Raw genomic sequence first — 18,763 nt, forward strand, 5'->3', positions numbered from 1 at the left:
TCAGAGGTGCTGTTTTTACACATCTGTACCCTGACCTATATTTAACTCACAACCAGATCATTATCACACTGCAGTCTGTGGGAGCTTACTGTGCCCAAAGTGGCTACTGCATTTCCTACACCAGTGTCTGTGCTTTAAAAGTACTTCACTGGCTGCAAAACATGTCCTGAAAACCAAATGAAAACCCTTGTTGCTCACAGGTCAGATATGATCCTCCAGTGACTCGAGAATCATTCTCCTCATTTGACGTCATCACGCAATCTACGTCTCAGCGCCCCGCCCCGCCTCCTCCAAGCGCAAGTGTTGGCATCACACACGCGCAGTGAGGGAAATGAAGCCGCGACGCCCGGACTGCAGTGGGGGAGGGGCGATCGCGCCTGCGCATGGTCAGAACCCCAAGGCGGTCGGACGGCTCCGAGTGGGAGGCGTGGAAAACCTTGAGACGTCAGCGCGTCACCCCCCCCCCCCCGCCAAGTGTAGGCACTGCACACGCGCAGTGAGGGAAATGAAGCCGAGCCGCTCGGCGAGCAGGGCTGACCGCGCCTGCGCGTTGCCAGTACAGGGGAGGCCCCGCAGCGTGCTTGCGTGTGTGAGCGCGCGCTGAGGCTGTTTTTGGCGCCAGGGTGGGAAAGCAGGAGCGGTTGTTTAGAAGGAATTTCAAAAACCGGCTCGGAGCTCAAAGCGGAGTAAAGGATGGCGATCCGACTGTCGGAGGGAGCCATATCGGTGCGTACGCAGCACTTTTTACCTCATGAAAATAAATTTTATTTCCCCCCCCCCCCCGTTGTGTCAACCCATCATCAGCCAGTGCCGCCGGGAGAGATTCCTTGGAATCAAAATTGCTCAAATGGGCGACTGTGCGTCGAGAAAGGGGGAAGCGATAGCATCAGGTCATTAAGTTGTGTTTTAAATTACTACTGTGAAGGGTGCGCGTGTGGGACGTGAAGCCTCTGCACTGGGCCCTGGCTGTGCAAAGCTGCAGGAGTTGAATTTGGCCAATGTTGTAACCTTTAAAACCTCACAACTTTTCTCTGGGATTGAAAGTCTTGCTTTTAAAAGAGCTGCAATTAAATATGGTTATCCCTTTCAGGTGTGAGTGTCTAGTCAGACAGTCATATAATTCACAGTGCAGGTGGAGACTATTCGGCCCATTGAATCTGCACTAGCCCTTGGAAAGAGCACCTTCCACCCATAACCCCATCCAACCTTTTTTGGGCACTAAGGACAATTTCGCATGACTAATTCACCTGACCTGCACATCTTTGGACTGGGAGGAATGCAGACACGAGGAGAACGTGCAGACACTGACCCAAGCCAGGAATCGAACCTCTGACCCTGTAGCTGTAAAGCAACGGTCCTAACCACTGTGCTACCGTGCTGCCCAGTTGTGAATTTCCATCAAACTTTATTAAAAGCCCCGCACAGCTTTGCGTTCAGGTGGTATCTTTTTAAATAATAATCCTTATTATTGTCATAAGTAGGTTTACATGAAGATTTTCACAGTAACTTAATTGCAGTGTTAATGTAAGCCTACTTGTGACAATAATAAAAGAAAAAAAAAAAGTACAGCACAGGAACAGGCCCTTTGGCCCTCCAAGCCTGTCCGACCATGCTGCCCATCTAAACTAAAATCTTCTACGCTTCCTGGGTCCATATCCCTCTATTCTCATCCTATTCATGTATTTGTCAAGATGCCCCTTAAACGTCACTATTGTCCCTGCTTCCACCACCTCCTCCGGCAGCGAGTTCCAGGCACCCACTGCCCTCTGTGTAAAAAAAACTTGCCTCATACATCTCCTCTAAACCTTGCACCTTAAACCTAAGCCCCCTAGTAATAAAGATTACTATAAGTCACTGTGAAAATCCCCTAGTCGCCACACTCCGACGCCTGTTCGGGTACACGGAGAATTCAGAATGTCCAATTCACCTAACAGCATGTCTTTCGGGACTTGTGGGCCGAAATCGGAGCACCCGGAGGAAACCCACGGAGACACTGGGAGAACACATAGACTCCGTGCAGACAGTGACCCAAGTGGGAATCGAACCTGGGACACTGGTGCTATGAAACAACCGTGCTAACCACTGTGCTACTAAAGTGTAAATAAAATGTCCCCCCCACCCAAAGTGTGTCACAAATGTTAGCAGACAAAATTGACACTGAGCCACTGGAGGAGGATGGGTGAATAACTAACGGCATATAATAAAAGAAAAAAGACTACAGATGCTGAAAATCTGAAATACAAACAGAAAATGCTGGGGAAAATTCAGAAGGTCTGGTAGCATCTGCGGAGAGAGAAGCAGAGTTCTGAAGAAGCGTCAGATGGACTCGATTGTTAATTCTCCACCGATGTTGCGAAGTTCGGTTTTTCCTGAGTTTTCTGTTGTACAAAATATTACTTACTGGCTTTATTTCCACAGGGAAAAAATGCATCGGTGGAGAAAGGCCTTGGGTAGACTTTTCTGATTTGGGGCTGTTTTTAAAACATGGTCAACTGAGCGAGCTAACCCAAATTTGTGTTTAGAAAATCTAGATGAGAGAGAAGCTACTGCTTTTCCCCTTCCTAGAATTTCCCACAATGCCAAACAAGTGTGTGCACCGTTGACGAGTATTCACTTGTTAAGTCAGCAGATATGGCAGGCAATTTGAGCACACCAAAATGCAACAAATAGTTTTGGATTGCTGTGGCAAAGATTGCACACAGACATACTGGGCTGCACATGCTCGTTTTTGTGTTGTACATTTCTCTGGCTCTGTAGCTTAGTCAGTATCTGAGGGAGAAAGATAAGTTTATGTTGATCAGAGTCAGTATCTGAGGGAGAAACATAAGTTTATGTTGATCAGAAACTTTCCGGGTCAAATAATCTTAGAATAGAATCTGGCAGCAGGATGACATTTCACACGTCAAGCTTGTGCTGGCTGCTCCAAAGAGCATTCCAGTTTTGTCCTGCATCCCAGCTTTTTCATGTACCCTGCAAATCATTCCTCTTAAGTACACATTTATTCATCCTCTGCTTGCTGATTCAGGATTTTAGTAGCAAGCCTAAAGATGACCCACTTAACCATTGGCCTCCATTCCCTATATGAAGCATTTTTTTTTTAAATTTAGAGTACCCAATTATTTTTTTGCCCCAATTAAGGGCAATTTAGCATGGCCAATCCACCTAACCTGGACATCTTTGGGTTGTGGGGGTGAAACCCATGCAGACATAGGGAGAATGTGCAAACTCCACACGGACAGTGACCCACGGCTGGGATTCGAACCCGTGTCCTTGGTGCTATACACTGTGCCACATGCCACCCATATGAAGCACTTATTACCAATTCAAGGAAACACTCAAAAGATAGTGCACCTGCATAGCTGCTTCATGCAGTAGTCATGGATTAAATTTACCAATTTCAATGCAACATCACTTGGATGTTCCCAGCTTAAATTTGTAGTGACATTACCATTGAAATAACTTATTTGTACATGTTTTATCTCTTCAGAATATAAGAGACCCCCAAGTTCATGCTCTGGGGGCATGGGTTCAAATCTTAACATGGCAGCCAGTGGTATTTGAATTTAGCTAATAAATTCTGGAATGCAGGGCAGCACGGTGGCGTAGTGGTTAGCACTGCTGCCTCACGGCACCGAGGTCCCAGGTTCGACCCCGGCTCTGGGTCACTGTCCGTGTGGAGTTTGCACATCCTCCCCGTGTTTGCGTGGGTTTCGTCCCCACAATCCAAAGATGTGTAGGGCAGGTGGATTGGCCATGCTAAATTGGAAAAAATTAATTGGGGACTAAATTTTTTTTTAAACTCTGGAATGTAAAGCTAGTCAGAGCAATAATGACCATGAAACTGCTATTGATTGTCATTTCCATCTGGATCACGAATGCCCTTTAGGGAAGGAAATCTGCTGTCCTTACCTGGTCTGACTGACATGTGACTCCAGATCCACAGCAATGAGGTTTACTCTTACCTGCCCTCTGAAATGGCCAAGCAAGTCACCCAGTTCAAGGGCAATTAGGGATGAGCAACAAATGCTAGTCTTGCTGAGAGTGCCCATGTCCCATGAAAGAATGAATGAATTTCTCTTTCCCCTCATGCTCCTAACCTGGTGCTTTATAATACGTGCCTCATTTACATAGAATTTACAGTGCAGAAGGAGGCCATTCGGCCCATCGAGTCTGCACCGGCTCTTGGAAAGAGCACCCTACCCAAGGTCAACACCTCCACCCTATCCCCACAACCCAGTAACCCCACCCAACACTAAGGGCAATTTAGCATGGCCAATCCACCTAACCCGCACATCTTTGGACTGTGGAAGGAAACTGGAGCACCCGGAGGAAACCCACGCACACGGGGAGGATGTGCAGACTCCGCACAGACAGTGACCCAAGGCGGAATCGAACCTGGGACCCTGGAGCTGTGAAGCAATTGTGCTATCCACAATGCTACCGTGCTGCCCAGTTAACCAGCTGTCATGTTAACTTTGCCCTTTTCGTTTTCAAAGGTGTATAAGCAGAGTAGCTCATTATGTAACTTTATAATCTCCCATATCCCTGGGGCAGCACGGTGGCATAGTGGTTATCACTGCTGCCTCACAGCACCAGGGACCCGGATTCGATTCCGGCAATTGGTGGCTGTGTGCAATTTGCACTTTCTCCCCGTGTCTGCATGGGTTTCCTCCGGGTGCTCCTGTTTCCTCCCACAGCCCAAAGATGCACAGGTTAGGGGGATTGGTCATACTAAATTGCCCCGTAGCGTCCAAAGGGTTAGGTAGCTTTACTGGGTTATGGGGATACAGTGGAGGCCTAACCCTAGGTAGGGTGCTCTTCCAGCGGGTTGGTGCAGATTCGATGGGCTGAATGGCCTCCGGCACGAGGGATTCTATGATAGACGACCATAGGACATAGGAGCAGAATTAGGCCACTTGGCCCATCGAGTCTGCTCCGTCATTCAAACATGGCTGATATTTTTCTCATCCCCATTCTCCTGCCTTCTCCCCATAACCCCTGATCCCCTTATTGATCAAAAAACTATCTATCTCTGTTTTAAAGACACTCAGTGATTTGGCCTTCTGCAGCAAAGAGTTCCACAGATTCACCACTCTTTGGCTGAAGAAATTGCTCCTCATCTCTGTTTTAAAGGATCGTCCCTTTAGTCTGAGATTGTGTCCTCTGGTTCTAGTTTTTCCTACAAGTGGAAACAGCCTCTCCACGTCCACTCTATCCAGGCCATGCAGTATCCTGTAAGTTTCAATAAGACCCCCCATCATCCTTCTGAACTCCCAACGAGTACAGACCCAGAGTCCTCAACCTTTCCTCATACGACAAGCTTGATATGTGCCTCAAACACAGGATTCCACCAACTTTTTTCCTTTCTGCATCGTGTGCTGTTTCATTGCATTGTAAAACAAAACTTGGCATCAAGCCACAGGTGATATTAGGACAGGTGGCTAAAATCTTGGTTGAAGAGCTAGGTTTTAAGGAACATCTTCAAAGTGGAATGAGAGGCATAGCAGCAGTGACTTGGGAGGAAATTCCTGAACTTAAGACCAGGCATCTAAAGGGACACCATTTAGCATTAAATAAATTTGCCTGTTGGCTTAAAGCTCAAATCAGGTAGCAGTTTAATGTAAAATGCTGAAAATATACCCAATATTAGTGTAGGAAAATGTCAAATAAATCAAAGAATGCAATCTAAATAGGAACCATAAATGTGACTTTAAAATTCTACTTGGAGCATTGATGTACAATAGTGTCAAAAACCATTTGCTACTTGCTTGATTTGCCACTCAATTTAATGACATGTTCGTTGTCCTTATGAGGTGATATTGGTTGAGATCTAAGATCACGTAAAGCGGTGGGCCCCAAGATTGTTGTCATTATTTGCCAGACTTTGTACTTAATATCATTCTTAATAAGATTGAATATCCAAATACTGCGCTAGTTTTTATTGGTAGCACAGTGGTTAGCACTGTTGCTTAACAGCGTCAGGGTCCCGGGTTCGATTCCCGGCTTGGGTCACCGTCTGCATGTTCTCCCCGTGTCTGTGGGTTTCCTCCGGGTGCTCCGGTTTTCTCCCACAAGTCCCGAAAGACGTGCTGTTAGGTGAATTGGACTATCTGAATTCTCCCTCAATGTACCCGAACAGGCATCAGAGTGTGGCGATTAGGGGATTTTCACAGTAACTTCATTGCAGTGTTAAGTAAGCCTACTTCTGACACTAATAAAGATTATTATTATGATTTGGGGAGGCATGCAGTGCTGAGATTTTGATTCATGTCAGCAATATGAAGTCTGATGTAATGGATTTGGGGGTGATGCTGAAGGAGTGGGCAGAACTTTCCTAGCTGTAGCTTCCCTGAGGTGTAATGTTTCTGAATAATCTCGTATTACAAACTCAGTTTTCAATTTGACAAAAGGACCCATCTTTTATGGTAATTTGAATGTTAGTTTGTAATTTCTGTGAAAAGGGCAATACACATCTCTTCCACTTTGTTTTACAGTCAATAGTTCAAGGAGGAACTCCTTCACAGCCACTTTTACAAGTTATTGTAAGTATCTTATTTTCTGTTGTATATTACTGCCTTTTAATTAGGTCAACTGATTTGGCATTACACATCATGTAAATGACTCCACTTAACCATGTGTCAAACGTGATTTGCAGTCTGAGTAACACAGTTTTACATAAAAACAAGTCCCACAGCAATGAAAGTACTGGTTTCTGAGCGTATGAGCAATAATACGTTATTTGCCCAATTTGTAATCTGCTAACTTATTCCACTTATTGGTGAGACTTAAAATTATTTTTCTGCATGTGAATTAAAGTTTAGTCAAAAAATATTAAACAGTAATTTTAACCAGGGGCTGGTTTAGCACAGGGCTAAATCGCTAGCTTTGAAAGCAGACCCAGGCCGGCCAGCAGCACGGTTCGATTCCCGTAACAGCCTCCCCGAACAGGCGCCGGAATGTGGCGACTAGGGGCTTTTCACAGTAACTTCATTTGAAGCCTACTTGTGACAATAAGCGATTTTCATTTTTCAATTGACATCAGAAGTTCCATCTACCTCTGAAGTCTGCTGACCCCGGTTAAATCTAGTTACTCCAATTGTCTTTTTTAACTCCGACACTTTACACTCTTCTTTGCACTCTCCTGAACAGTACCTTGGTCTCTGTTTTTTTAACTTCAGGTGATTTAAACATTCTTTCTGTTCCAATTCCCTGGATATCTGGACTGTAACTTGTACTTTAGTAAACTTGCCTCTTTGCATCTCCTGTCCTAGCCAGTCTTTCTTCTGGTAGAGTTGAGAGATGGTCACTCCCAAGATCCTGTGTCGAACTTCCCACAAATTCAGCTAAAACTTAAAAGCTTTTCTACCGTACAAGGCCCCGTTACTGAGCAACACCCATATGCTCCTGCCTTTTATTCATTCTTCGTGCTGTAGCCCTCTCTAAGCACCATAAGAATACAGTTGAAACTTAACCAATCCTGACACATACAAAACACCTTTGTACAGCATGAATCTAACTACGTTTTACCCTTCCATGCGCAGAAACATGAAATTAAACCCACTTAAAACTACTTCATTTCTAATGTTTACCAATACAAATATAAATCCCTTGAAACTATCTTTGTTTTCCTAAAAAGTTTTTAAAGGGAAGTATTTAGCATAATATGCTTGTTAATAAAAATACAAAATGTCACTTCCAGTGGCTGCCATGGAGTGAGTGATCGCACATTTGGTGGCTCCTGCTGAAGGCAAATTTATTTGGTCTTTTCACGGCCTGTGGGGCGAAGTATTTGAGGGCAAAAGGCACAGGAGTGGGCAAGATGATAATACTCTGGTGTGGCTGATGCATGGATCAGCAGGCAAGGAGTGCCACGAGAAAGAAAGTGCTGTTGGCGTAGGAGAGTTCTTGTGGTGTGTCACAAGGAAAGATGGCGGAGAGCAAGGGGGCTGCACTGCTTGCTCAGTAGACGACGGTGCAGATGGTGGAGTTCCTGAATGATTTTCGGCAGCAGAGGGAAGAGGCCCTGGGAGTCCTAGCCACGTTGGTGGAACTGCTGAGGCCTGGGATTGAGCGAGTGGAGCAGAGGCTGGCGTTCCACGGCCTGACGATCCAGAAAGTGGAGGAGGTGGCGGGGGAGCACGAGCAGCAGTTTGCCTCGTTGGTGGCTGAGATGGGAATGATGTGGGAGAGCCAGAAAAGGCTGAGGGAGAAGGTGGAAGATTTGGAGAATCGCTCCAGAAGGCAAAACCTAAGGATTGTCAGGATGCCTGAAGGCATTGTGGGTGCGGAGGCCGCGGTGAATGTGGCAAAGATGTTGGAGAAGTTGATGGGGGAGGACCGAGTGCACAGGGTGCTGAGGAGGAGGCAGCGAGGCGCCGAGGGCGATGGTGGTGCGGTTACACCGCTTTCTGGACAAGAAGGTCTTTCGATCGGCGAGGCAGACCAGGAAATGTACCTGGAAAGGGAATGAGTTGCGGGTGTACCATGACGTGGCTGCGGAGCTGGCGAAGGGGAGGCCTAGATTTAATCGGATTAAGGCTGCCCTCGTTAAAAAGGGAGTGAAGTTTGGGGTACTGTACCCAGCCCGCCTGTGGGTGACGTTCCAGAAGTGAGTGGTATTTTGACATGCCAGAGGAGGTGACGGGATTTATGAGAGCCAATGAACTGGGAGGAGTGTGAGGACATTGAATTTTGGAGGAGTTTTTGGGTGTCCTTTAAAGTGTTGGTGGTGGGTTTTTGGAGGCAGGTTTTGACAGGGGTGCAACAATAGTGAGTGGGCCTTTTATTACTCTGAGGGATAGATGGGTTGGTTGGGGGCAGGGGAATTGGAGGGTGGTAGGATGGTTGAAAGCCTGGGCTGTGGGCTGCCATGCCAGCTGGGCGAGCTAGTTAACGGAAGTGAAGTGGTGGGTTGCCAGGGGGCAGGCGTGGAGGGACAGAGTTGCTTTTTTGTTTTGGCGGGTGGGGGGGTAAGCTGACATGGAGTGGTTAGTGTGGCGCAGTTTGGAAGAAATTGATGACGATTGATTTGATTTGATGATTTGATTTGATTTATTGTCACATGTACCGAAGAACAGTGAAAAGTATTTTATGGAAGGTTATACGAGTCTGGGGCCCCCGACCAGGGAGGAAGGGGATATGGCGGTTTCTGGACATGCTGCCGTTTCCCAAAGTGGAGGAGGGACTGGTTCAGGGACTGGGGGCTTCAATTGGGTAGAAGAAGGTGATGGCGAGTGTGAGGGTGATGCAGGCAGGGAAGGCCCCGTGCCAGATGGGTTCCTGGTAGAGTTCTAAAAATGGTTTGTGACAGACCTGGAGCCACTGTTGCCGAGGGCGTATAACGAAGCGAGGGAGAAGGGGAAACTCCCTTGTCGCAGGCTTCCATCTCCCTGATATTAAAGAAGGATAAGGATCTGGAGCAGTGCGGGTTGAACAGCCCGATATCACTACAGAATGTAGATGCCAAGCTGCTGGCGAAGGTGTTGGCCTCGCGAATTGAGGACTGCGTCCCGGGGGGGTGATAGCTTAAGATCAAACGGGTTTTGTGAAGGGGTGGCAGTTGTTGACGAATGTGAGGAGGCTGCTTCATGCAATCAAGATGCCTTCGGAGGGTCTGAAGAAGGATTGAGCTTGGGGGGGGGGGGGGGGGGGCCAAGTACAGGGTCTCATTGTATGCTATCGACTTGTTGCTGTATATTTTAGGCCCGCTGGACAGTATCGGAGGATCGGAGGTACCATGGGAATCCTGGGGGAGTTTGGCCGGTTCTCGGGATACAAGTTGAATATGGGGAAAAGCGAGGTGTTCCCTATTAAAGCTAGAGGAAAAGAGGTATGGGGAGTTGCTGTTTAGGGAGGTGGGGGCGAGTTTTAGATACTTGGGTATTCAGGTGGCACGGGGCTGGGTGCAGTTGCACGAGCTGAACCTGACTTGGTTGGTGGAGTGCTGTCGCCAGCATTAACTGCCGCTGCCGAATATGATTAATTACTACTGGGCGGCGAATATCATTATGGTTAGGAAGTGGGCTGTGGGAGAGGGGTCAGCATCAAGTAGGGGAACATGTTTAAGGGCTTTGTTGTTAGCTCATAATATATAGGACCAGAATTAGGCCATTCGGCCCATTGAGTCTGCTCCACCATTCTATCATGGCTGTAATGTTCCTCATCTGCTCCCTCCAGTGTTACAGATCAAGAGCTGGATTGCAAAATCAGCCAGAGCATCACCTCCCTAGAACACATGACCTCGGAACAGGAGTAGGCAATTTAGCCTCCCGAGCCTAACCCCCTCAATGTGATCATGGCTGATCCCATCCTAGCCTCAACTCCGCCATTGTGCCTATTCGCCATAACCCTTCAACCCAGTACCAATTAAAAATCTGTCTACCTCCTCCTTAAATTTACTCACTGCCCCTGCATCCACCACACTCTGAGGTAGCGAATTCCACAGATTCACAACCCTCTGGGAGCAGTTTTTCCTCAAATCTGTTTTAAATTTGCTACCTCTTCTAAGATTATGACTCCTAATTTTTGAATGCCCCACAAGAGGAAGCATCCGCTCCACGTCTACTTTATCCATACCTTTTGGCATCTTGTACACCTCAATTAGATCTCCCCATAATCCTCTAAACTCTAGGGAGTATAAGCCTAAACTGTTCAATCTCTCCTCATACGACAAACCCCTCATCTCTGGAATCAATCTAGTGAACCTCCTCTGAACTGCCTCCAATGTCACTACACCTTTCCTCAAATAAGGGGACCAAAACTGCACAGTCCTTCAGGTGTGATCTTACCAATGCCGTATATAGTTGCAACAACACTTCCTTACCTTTATACTCAATTCCATTTGCTTTAAATGCCAACATTCCATTTGCTTTCCTTATTATCTGCTTCACCTGCATGCTCATTTTCTGTGACTCATGTATGAGGTTACCCAGATCCCTCTGCATCGGAGCTCCCCAAAGTGTCTCCCCATTTAGATAATAAGTTGCCTTTCCATTTTTTCGACCAAAATGCATGACCTCACACTTATCAACGTTGATATCCATCTGCCATATTTTGGCCCACTCTCCTAACCTATCTATATCCATTTGTAAGGTTCTTATTTCCTCATTGCAACTTACTGTCCCGCCTATTTTTGTGTCATCTGCCATTCTGGCAATAGAACCTTCTATCCCTGCATCCAAGTCGTTAATATCGATTGTAAATAGCCGGGGCCCAAGGACCGAACCCTATGGGAACCCGCTAGTTACATCTTGCCATCCAGAAAAAGAACCATATATCCCGACTCTCTGTCTTCTGTCCATCAGCCAGTCTTCTATCCAAGCTCATAAGTTACCCCAATCCCATGTGATCTCCCCTTGTGAATCAACCCTCTGTGTGGCACCTTATCAAACGCCTTCCGGAAGTCCAGATATACTACATCTACAGGATCCCCATTATCCACTTTGCTTGTTACATCTTTGAAGAACTCAAGCAGATTAGCCAAACATGATTTGCCCTTCATAAAATCATGCTGACTCTGATGGATAGCGCTTTGGCTTTCCAAATGCCCTCATATTACGTCCTTGATAGTTGATTCTAATAACAACAACAGATGTTGAGCTAACTGATCTGTCATTTCCCACATTTTGCCTCCCTCCCTTTTTGAATAAGGGCGTTATGTTCACATTTTTGCAATCCACTGGAACCTTTCCCGTGTCCATGGAATTTTGGAATGTCATAACCAATGGATCCACTATCTCTGCTGCCACTTCCTTTAACACCCTAGGATGCAGGCCATCACACCCTGGACATGTGTCTTCTCTCAGTCCCAAGAGTTTGTTGAGTACCGTTTCCCTATTGATGTTGATTGTTCCACGTTCCACCCGTTCTATTACCTCTGAATTGCCCATTCCTTTAGGAATGGTACTAGTGACCTCCATTGTGAAAACTGAGGCAAAGTACTGATTTAACATCTCTGCCATTTCTGTGTTCCCTACTATTAACTCACCAGTTTCATCTTCCAAGGGGCCAACATTCACCTTAGCGACTCTCTTCCCTTTTATGTACCTGTGCCATTTTATGTGCCTCTACCGTTCTCGCCAGCCAGGTACTCGGTGAGCCCATTGGTCGTGTTGACCCTAAGGGTGTGGGGGCTCCCCCTTGATGAACTCCATCAACTGCTCCACAGGCAGGTAATGACGACGCTCCCGACTCCACCATGCTTTCAGCTACTGTGCCAGGCTTATCCTCCTCCTCTTGAGCCAAGGCTTTACTCTATTTTTGCTGGGTATTGTAACCCGCCGACATTTTACTTTGGCAGAGAAACAAAGTTCTCATTAACTGGGTAGAAACTGCCAAAACCAAAGCCTCGCAGCCAGAACCACCTTGTGTGCAACTGATCAGCACATGGCCGCCACCGGATGTCACTAGCCACTTCATTTTAAGACCTCAAAGCTGTTGGACAATTGTGAGGGCCGAGGTTTCCAATGGTCTTCTGGGTCCCCTTACCACTTGTCCCGGACCAAATCAGAAGGCTCCAGCATAAGGCACATCAGGGAAGGAGAACATTACCTGGACATTTTATGACCACTTCCTGGAATAAAGTGTCCAGGTGATATTCTTCCTTCCCTGATGTGCCGCAGTGTCTAGCACGGCCCCCAGCTCAATAACTGAGCTGAAATTCCTGCAACCACAAACAGTTATGCAGACATGCATGCCCTGATTTACATAGGTATCCAGAATCTCACACATCTTGAAGTCGCAGCACATTGCCTGCACAATCGTGTATTTCAAAATAGAATTTAAAAAGGAAAGTTCTGCTTCTAAAAACTGATGTATTTTGAGTCTGGTAACTTGATGCAGTTTGATTAATACAACTGAAAATAGGTTTATCACAATTTTAAAAATAAAATGAATTTAGAGTACCCAATTCATTTTTTCCAATTAAGGGGCAACTTAGCTTGGCCAATCCGGTACGGGCAGTATGGTAGCACAGTAGTTAGCACAGTTGCTTCACTGCTCCAGGGTCCCAGATTCGATTCCCAGCTTGGGTCACTGTCCGTGCGGAGTTCTCTCCGTGTCTGCGTAGATTTCCTCCGGCTGCTCCGGTTTCCTCCCACAGTCCAAAGATGTGCAGGTTAATTGCCCTTGGTGTCCAAAAAGCTTAAGTGGGTTACTGGGTTATAGGGATAGGGTGGCAGCGTGGGCTTAAGTAGGGTTCTCGTTCCAAGGGCTGGTGCAGACTCGATGGGCCGAATGGCCTCCTGCACTGTAAATTCTATGAATCCACCCACCCTGCACATCTTTTGGGGTTGTGGGGGTGAGACTCACGCAGACACGGAGAGAATGTGCAAACTCCACACGGACAGATGCAAACTCCATACAGACAGGGGTTTATCCCAAAATGAACATGACTGTGCAACACCTGTGAGTAACCTGATTTTAAATTGCTGAAAATTACTTTAAAGAAACATGCAGGACCATTTGCTAGTAAAATTGAGGTGTGGTAAACACTTTCCTACCAGTTAACAAAGATACATTCAGAAAATATTACATGAGTGTCCAAAAGAACCAGTTCAATTTTAACACCTGCCCTTTTACCACCTCACTCCTCACCCTTCAAGACCCAAATACTCGTTTCAGGTGAAGCAACATTTCACTTGCACCTCCTTCAATTTGTTCCACTGTTTTCGCTGCTCTCAAAGCGGATTCCTTAACATTGGTGAGGGAAAACACAGACTGGGTGACCTGAGTTTGTCCAGCATTTTGTTTCTGTTTCAATTTGTAGAGCTATCTTGAAGGCCTGCAAAGTTAGCAGAAATTTCCAATGGTGGTTAATTCAACTTGGGAATAAGATCACCATTGTCCAGCACATGTTTATTAAATTCATTTTAAAGAAATCAAGGGAACTCGTTCTTTTGACCGCATTGCATCAATTTTGGGCAAATTGCTCAGAAAAGGCCAACAAAACAGTAGAAACCCCAACCTTGTGATTATCTTTTAAGTTCCAAATTGGGCTCCATCAAATGCTGTTATGTTTGCAGCATTAAATTGTTCAAGTTTACGAGGCAGGGGTGTCCCCTGTCCCCGTTGCTGTTTGCCCAGGCAATTGAGCCGTTGGCCATTGCGCTCAGGACTTAAAGGGATTGGAGGGGGCTGGTGCGTGGAGGGGAGGAGCACCGGGTCTCCCTCTACGCGGATGACCTGTTGTACATTTCGGACCCGCTAGAGGGAATGGGGGAGGTCATGCGGACCCTGAGGGACTTCTGGGAGTTTCTCGGGGTATAAATTGAACGTGGGGAAGAGTGAGCTGTTCGTGGTCCACGCTAGGGGCCAGGAGGAGAGACTGAGAGAGCTCCCGCTCAAGATAGTGGAGAGGAGCTTTCGGTACTTGTGGATACAAGTGGCCAGGAACTGGGATGCCCTGCACAGGCTCAACTTAACCCAGCTCGTGGAGCAGATGGAGGGACAGTTTAAAAGGTGGGATATGCTCCCGCTTTCCCTGGCGGGATGGGTGCAGACTGTGAAGATGACGGTTCTCCCCAGGTTCCTCTTCCTCTTTCAGTGCCTCCCCATTTTCATCCCCAACTCCTTTTTTAAGCGGGTGAATAGGATTGTTACGGGATTTGTGTGGGCAAATAAAACCCCGCGAGTTAAAAGGGCATTCTTGGAGCGTAGCCGGGTGGTGGTGGTGGTTTGGGGGGGGGGACTGGCTCTGCTGAACATCTGCAGCTATTATTGGGCGGCCAATGTCGCCATGATTAGGAAGTGGATGATGAGGTGGGGGCGGCTGGAGGCAGCGTCATGCAAAGGCACCAGCCTAGGGGCACTAGTCACGGCTCCGCTGCCGTTCTCACCGGCGCGATACACCACAAGTCCGGTGGTGATGGCGGCACTGAGGATTTGGGGGCAGTGGAGGAGACACAGGCAGGAGGAGGGGGCCTCTGTGAGGACCCCGATACGGAATAACCATAGATTTGCTCTGAGTAGGATGGATGGGGGGGGTTCCAAGGCTGTTATAGGGAAGGTATTAGGAGGATGGGGGACATGTTTATAGACGGGACTTTCCCCAGCATGCAGGCGCTGGAGGAGATGTTCGGCCTGCCTCTGGGGAATGCGTTCAGGTACCTCCAGGTTCGGGACTTTCTTAGAAAACAGGTGGGGACATTTCCGCTGCTGCCCCCGCGTAGGATCCAGGACAGGGTGGTGTCTGGCATCTGGGTAGGGGAGGGGAAGGTGTCAGACATATATCAGGAGCTGCAGGAGGTGGAGGAAGCCTCAGTGGAGAAGTTGAGGGGCAAGTGGGAGGAGGAGCTGGATGAGGGCCTGTGGGCCATCGCCCTGGGCAGGGTGAACTCCTCATCATGTGCCAGGCTCAGTTTAATTCAGTTTACGGTGGTGCATCGGGTGCATATAACGGCGGCAAGAATGAGTAATTTTTTTAGGGTGGGGGACAGGTGCCCGAGATGTGCAGGGAGTCCGGGAACCATGCCCATATAAGAACATAAGAACTAGAAGCAGGAGTAGGCCATCAGGCCCCTCGAGCCTGCTCCACCACTCAATGAGATCATGGCTGATCTTTTGTGGACTCAGCTTCACTTTCCGGCCCGAACACCATAACCCTTAATCCCTTTATTCTTCAAAAAACTATCTATCTTTATCTTAAAAACATTTAATGAAGGAGCATCTACTGCTTCACTGGGCAAGGGATTCCATAGATTCACAACCCTTTGAGTGAAGAAGTTCCTCCTAAACTCAGTCCTAAATCTACTTCCCCTTATTTTGAGGCTATGCCCCCTAGTTCTGCTTTCACCCGCCAGTGGAAACAACCTCCCCGCATCTATCCTATCTATTCCCTTCATAATTTTATATGTTTCTATAAGATCCCCCCTCATCCTTCTAAATTCCAACGAGTACAGTCCCAGTCTACTCAACCTCTCCTCGTAATCCAACCCCTTCAGCTCTGGGATTAACCTAGTGAATCTCCTCTGCACACCCGCCAGTGCCAGTACGTCCTTTCTCAAGTAAGGAGACCAAAACTGAACACGATACTCCAGGTGTGGCCTCACTAACACCTTATACAATTGCAGCGTAACCTCCCTAGTCTTAAACTCCATCCCTCTAGCAATGAAGGACAAAATTCCATTTGCCTTCTTAATCACCTGTTGCACCTGTAAACCAACTTTTTGCGACTCATGCACTAGCACACCCAGGTTTCTCTGCACAGCAGCATGTTTTAATATTTTATCATTTAAATAATAATCCCTTTTGCTGTTATTTTGTTGGTCACACCGCAGGTCCCTCAGTACCTTTGCTGAGCACTGTGAAAAATCGCTTGGAAGGTTCTCCACTGTTCCTCAACTGTTTCACCATGAGGGGCTGGTTTAGCTCACTGGGCTAAATCGCTGGCTTTTAAAGCAGACCAAGGCAGGCCAGCAGCACGGTTCCGTTCCTGTTCCAGCCTCCCCAATCAGGCGCCGGAATGTGCCGACTCGGGGCTTTTCACAGTAACTTAATTGAAGCCTACTCGTGACAATAAGCGATTTTCATTTCATAAAGTCTTTGCTCCCAGTCTACCTTAGCTAGTTCTTCTCTCATCCCATTGTAATCTCCTTTGTTTAAGCACAAAACACTAGTGCTTGATTTTACCTTCTCACCCTCCATCTGTATTTTAAATTCCACCAAATTGTGATCGCTCCTTCCGAGAGGATCCCTAACTATGAGATCCTGAATCAATCCTGTCTCATTACACAGGACCAGATCTAGGACCGCTTGTTCCCTCGTAGGTTCCATTACATACTGTTCTAGGAAACTATCGCGGATACATTACATTCTATAAACTCCTCCTCAAGGCTGCCTTGACCGACCTGGTTAAACCAATCGACATGTCGATTAAAATCCCCCATGATAACTGCTGTACCATTTCTACATGCATCAGTTATTTCTTTGTTTATTGCCTGCCCCACCATAATGTTACTATTTGGTGGCCTATAGACTACACCAATCAGTTACTTTTTTGCCTTACTATTCCTGATTTCCACCCAAATGGATTCAACCTTATCCTCCATAGCACCGATGTCATCCCTTACTGTTGCCCGGATGTCATCCTTAAATAACAGAGCTACACCACCTCCCTTACCATCCACTCTGTCCTTCCGAATAGTTTGATACCCGTGGATATTTAACTCCCAGTCATGACCATCCTTTAACCATGTTTCAGTAATGGCCACTAAATCATAGTCATTCACGATGATTTGCGCCATCAACTCATTTACCTTATTCTGAATACTACGAGCATTCAGGTAAAGTACACTTATGTTGGCTTTTTTACCTCTGTTCTGAATCTTAACACCTCGATCAGTAACCTCTGCTAAGTTATATTTCCTCTTAACCTTTCTCCTAATTTTCCTTGTCGTTGAACCCATATCTTCATGGAACAACCTGCCGTGTTGCTTACCATTAATGTTTTCACTTCCCGTTTTATTCCTTTCAGTATTCCTGGTCCTATTCACTGAGCTCCCCTCAGTCACTGTACCTTGTACTGTCGCCCTTTTTGATTTTTGACTATGGCTTCTCTGCCTTACACTTTCCCCCTTACTGCCTTTTGTTTCTGTCCCTGTCTTACTACCTTCCAACTTCCTGCATCGGTTCCCATCCCCCTGCCACATTAGTTTAAACTCATCCCAACAGCTCTAGCAAACACCCCCCCTAGGACATTGGTTCCAGTCCTGCCCAGGTGCAGACCGTCCGGTTTGTACTGGTCCCACCTCCCCAGAACCGGTTCCAATGCCCCAGGAATTTGAATCCCTTCCTCTTGCACCATCTCTCGAGCCACGCATTCATCCTATCTATCCGGACATTCCTACTCTGACTAACTCGTGACACTGGTAGCAATCCTGAGATTACTACTTTTGAGGTCCTACTTTTTAATTTAACTCCTAACTCTCTGAATTCAGCTTGTAGGACCTCGTCCCGTTTTTTTACCTATATCGTTGGTGCCTATGTGCACCACAACATCTGGTTGTTCACCCCCCCCCAGAATGTCCTGCAGCCGCTCCGAGACATCCTTGACCCTTGCACCAGGGAGGCAACATACCATCCTGGAGTCTCGATTGCTTCCGCAGAACCGCCTGTCTATTCCCCTTACAATTGAGTCCCCTATCACTATAGTCCTGCCATTCTTCTTCCAGCTGCGCAGCAGAGCCAACCATGGTGCCATGAATCTGGCTGCTGCTGCCTTCCCCTGGTGAGCCAGCTCCCTCAACAGTATCCAAAGCGGTATATCTGTTTTGCAGGGAGATGACCGCAGAGGACACCTGCACTGCCTTCCTACTCTTGCTGTCATTTGGTCACCCGTTTTCTATCTCCCTCAGTACCTTTCACCTGCAGTGTGACCAATTCGCTAAACGTGCTATCCACGACGTCCTCAGCATCGCGGATGCTCCAAAGTGAGTCCATCCGCAGCTCCAGAGCCGTCAAGCGGTCTAACAGGAGCTGCAACTAGACACACTTCTTGCACGTGTAGGAGCCAGGGACAGTGGACGTATCCCTGAGCTCCCACATCGCACACAAGGAGCATGAGATGGGTCTGAGATCTCCTGCCATGTCTTAAACCTTCGGTTAACTTCAACAATTACAATTCTCTCTTCTCCTCCCCCCCCCCCCCCCCAAAAAATAAAAATAAATAAACAACGAAGAAAAAAAAAACATAAATATACCAATGAAAAAGAAAACAGAAACACTACGTATCAGTCACTTACCAGGGATAAAAAGCACTTCCCACCTA

The 18,763-nt window shown here is 47.1% G+C and overlaps 1 protein-coding gene across 2 annotated transcripts in view; it reads left to right on the forward strand.

Annotated features, from left to right (window-relative positions):
- The first annotated feature begins 548 nt into the window (after positions 1–548).
- Positions 549–18,763, forward strand: part of rpa1 (replication protein A1) — a 93,838-nt gene continuing 75,623 nt past the window's right edge. The window contains exons 1-2 of one of the 2 annotated variants that reach the window (XM_072469871.1): positions 549–726; positions 6,495–6,542. In XM_072469871.1, coding sequence (XP_072325972.1) covers positions 694–726; positions 6,495–6,542 — 81 coding nt within the window. In that variant the 5' untranslated portion in view covers positions 549–693. Of the gene's footprint in view, positions 727–811; positions 891–6,494; positions 6,543–18,763 lie in introns of those variants that run through there. The other variant, XM_072469872.1, reaches the window with a different exon arrangement.

The sequence above is a fragment of the Scyliorhinus torazame genome, chromosome 12 (genome assembly GCF_047496885.1).
Source record: "Scyliorhinus torazame isolate Kashiwa2021f chromosome 12, sScyTor2.1, whole genome shotgun sequence".
Classification (NCBI taxonomy): Eukaryota; Metazoa; Chordata; class Chondrichthyes; order Carcharhiniformes; family Scyliorhinidae; genus Scyliorhinus; species Scyliorhinus torazame.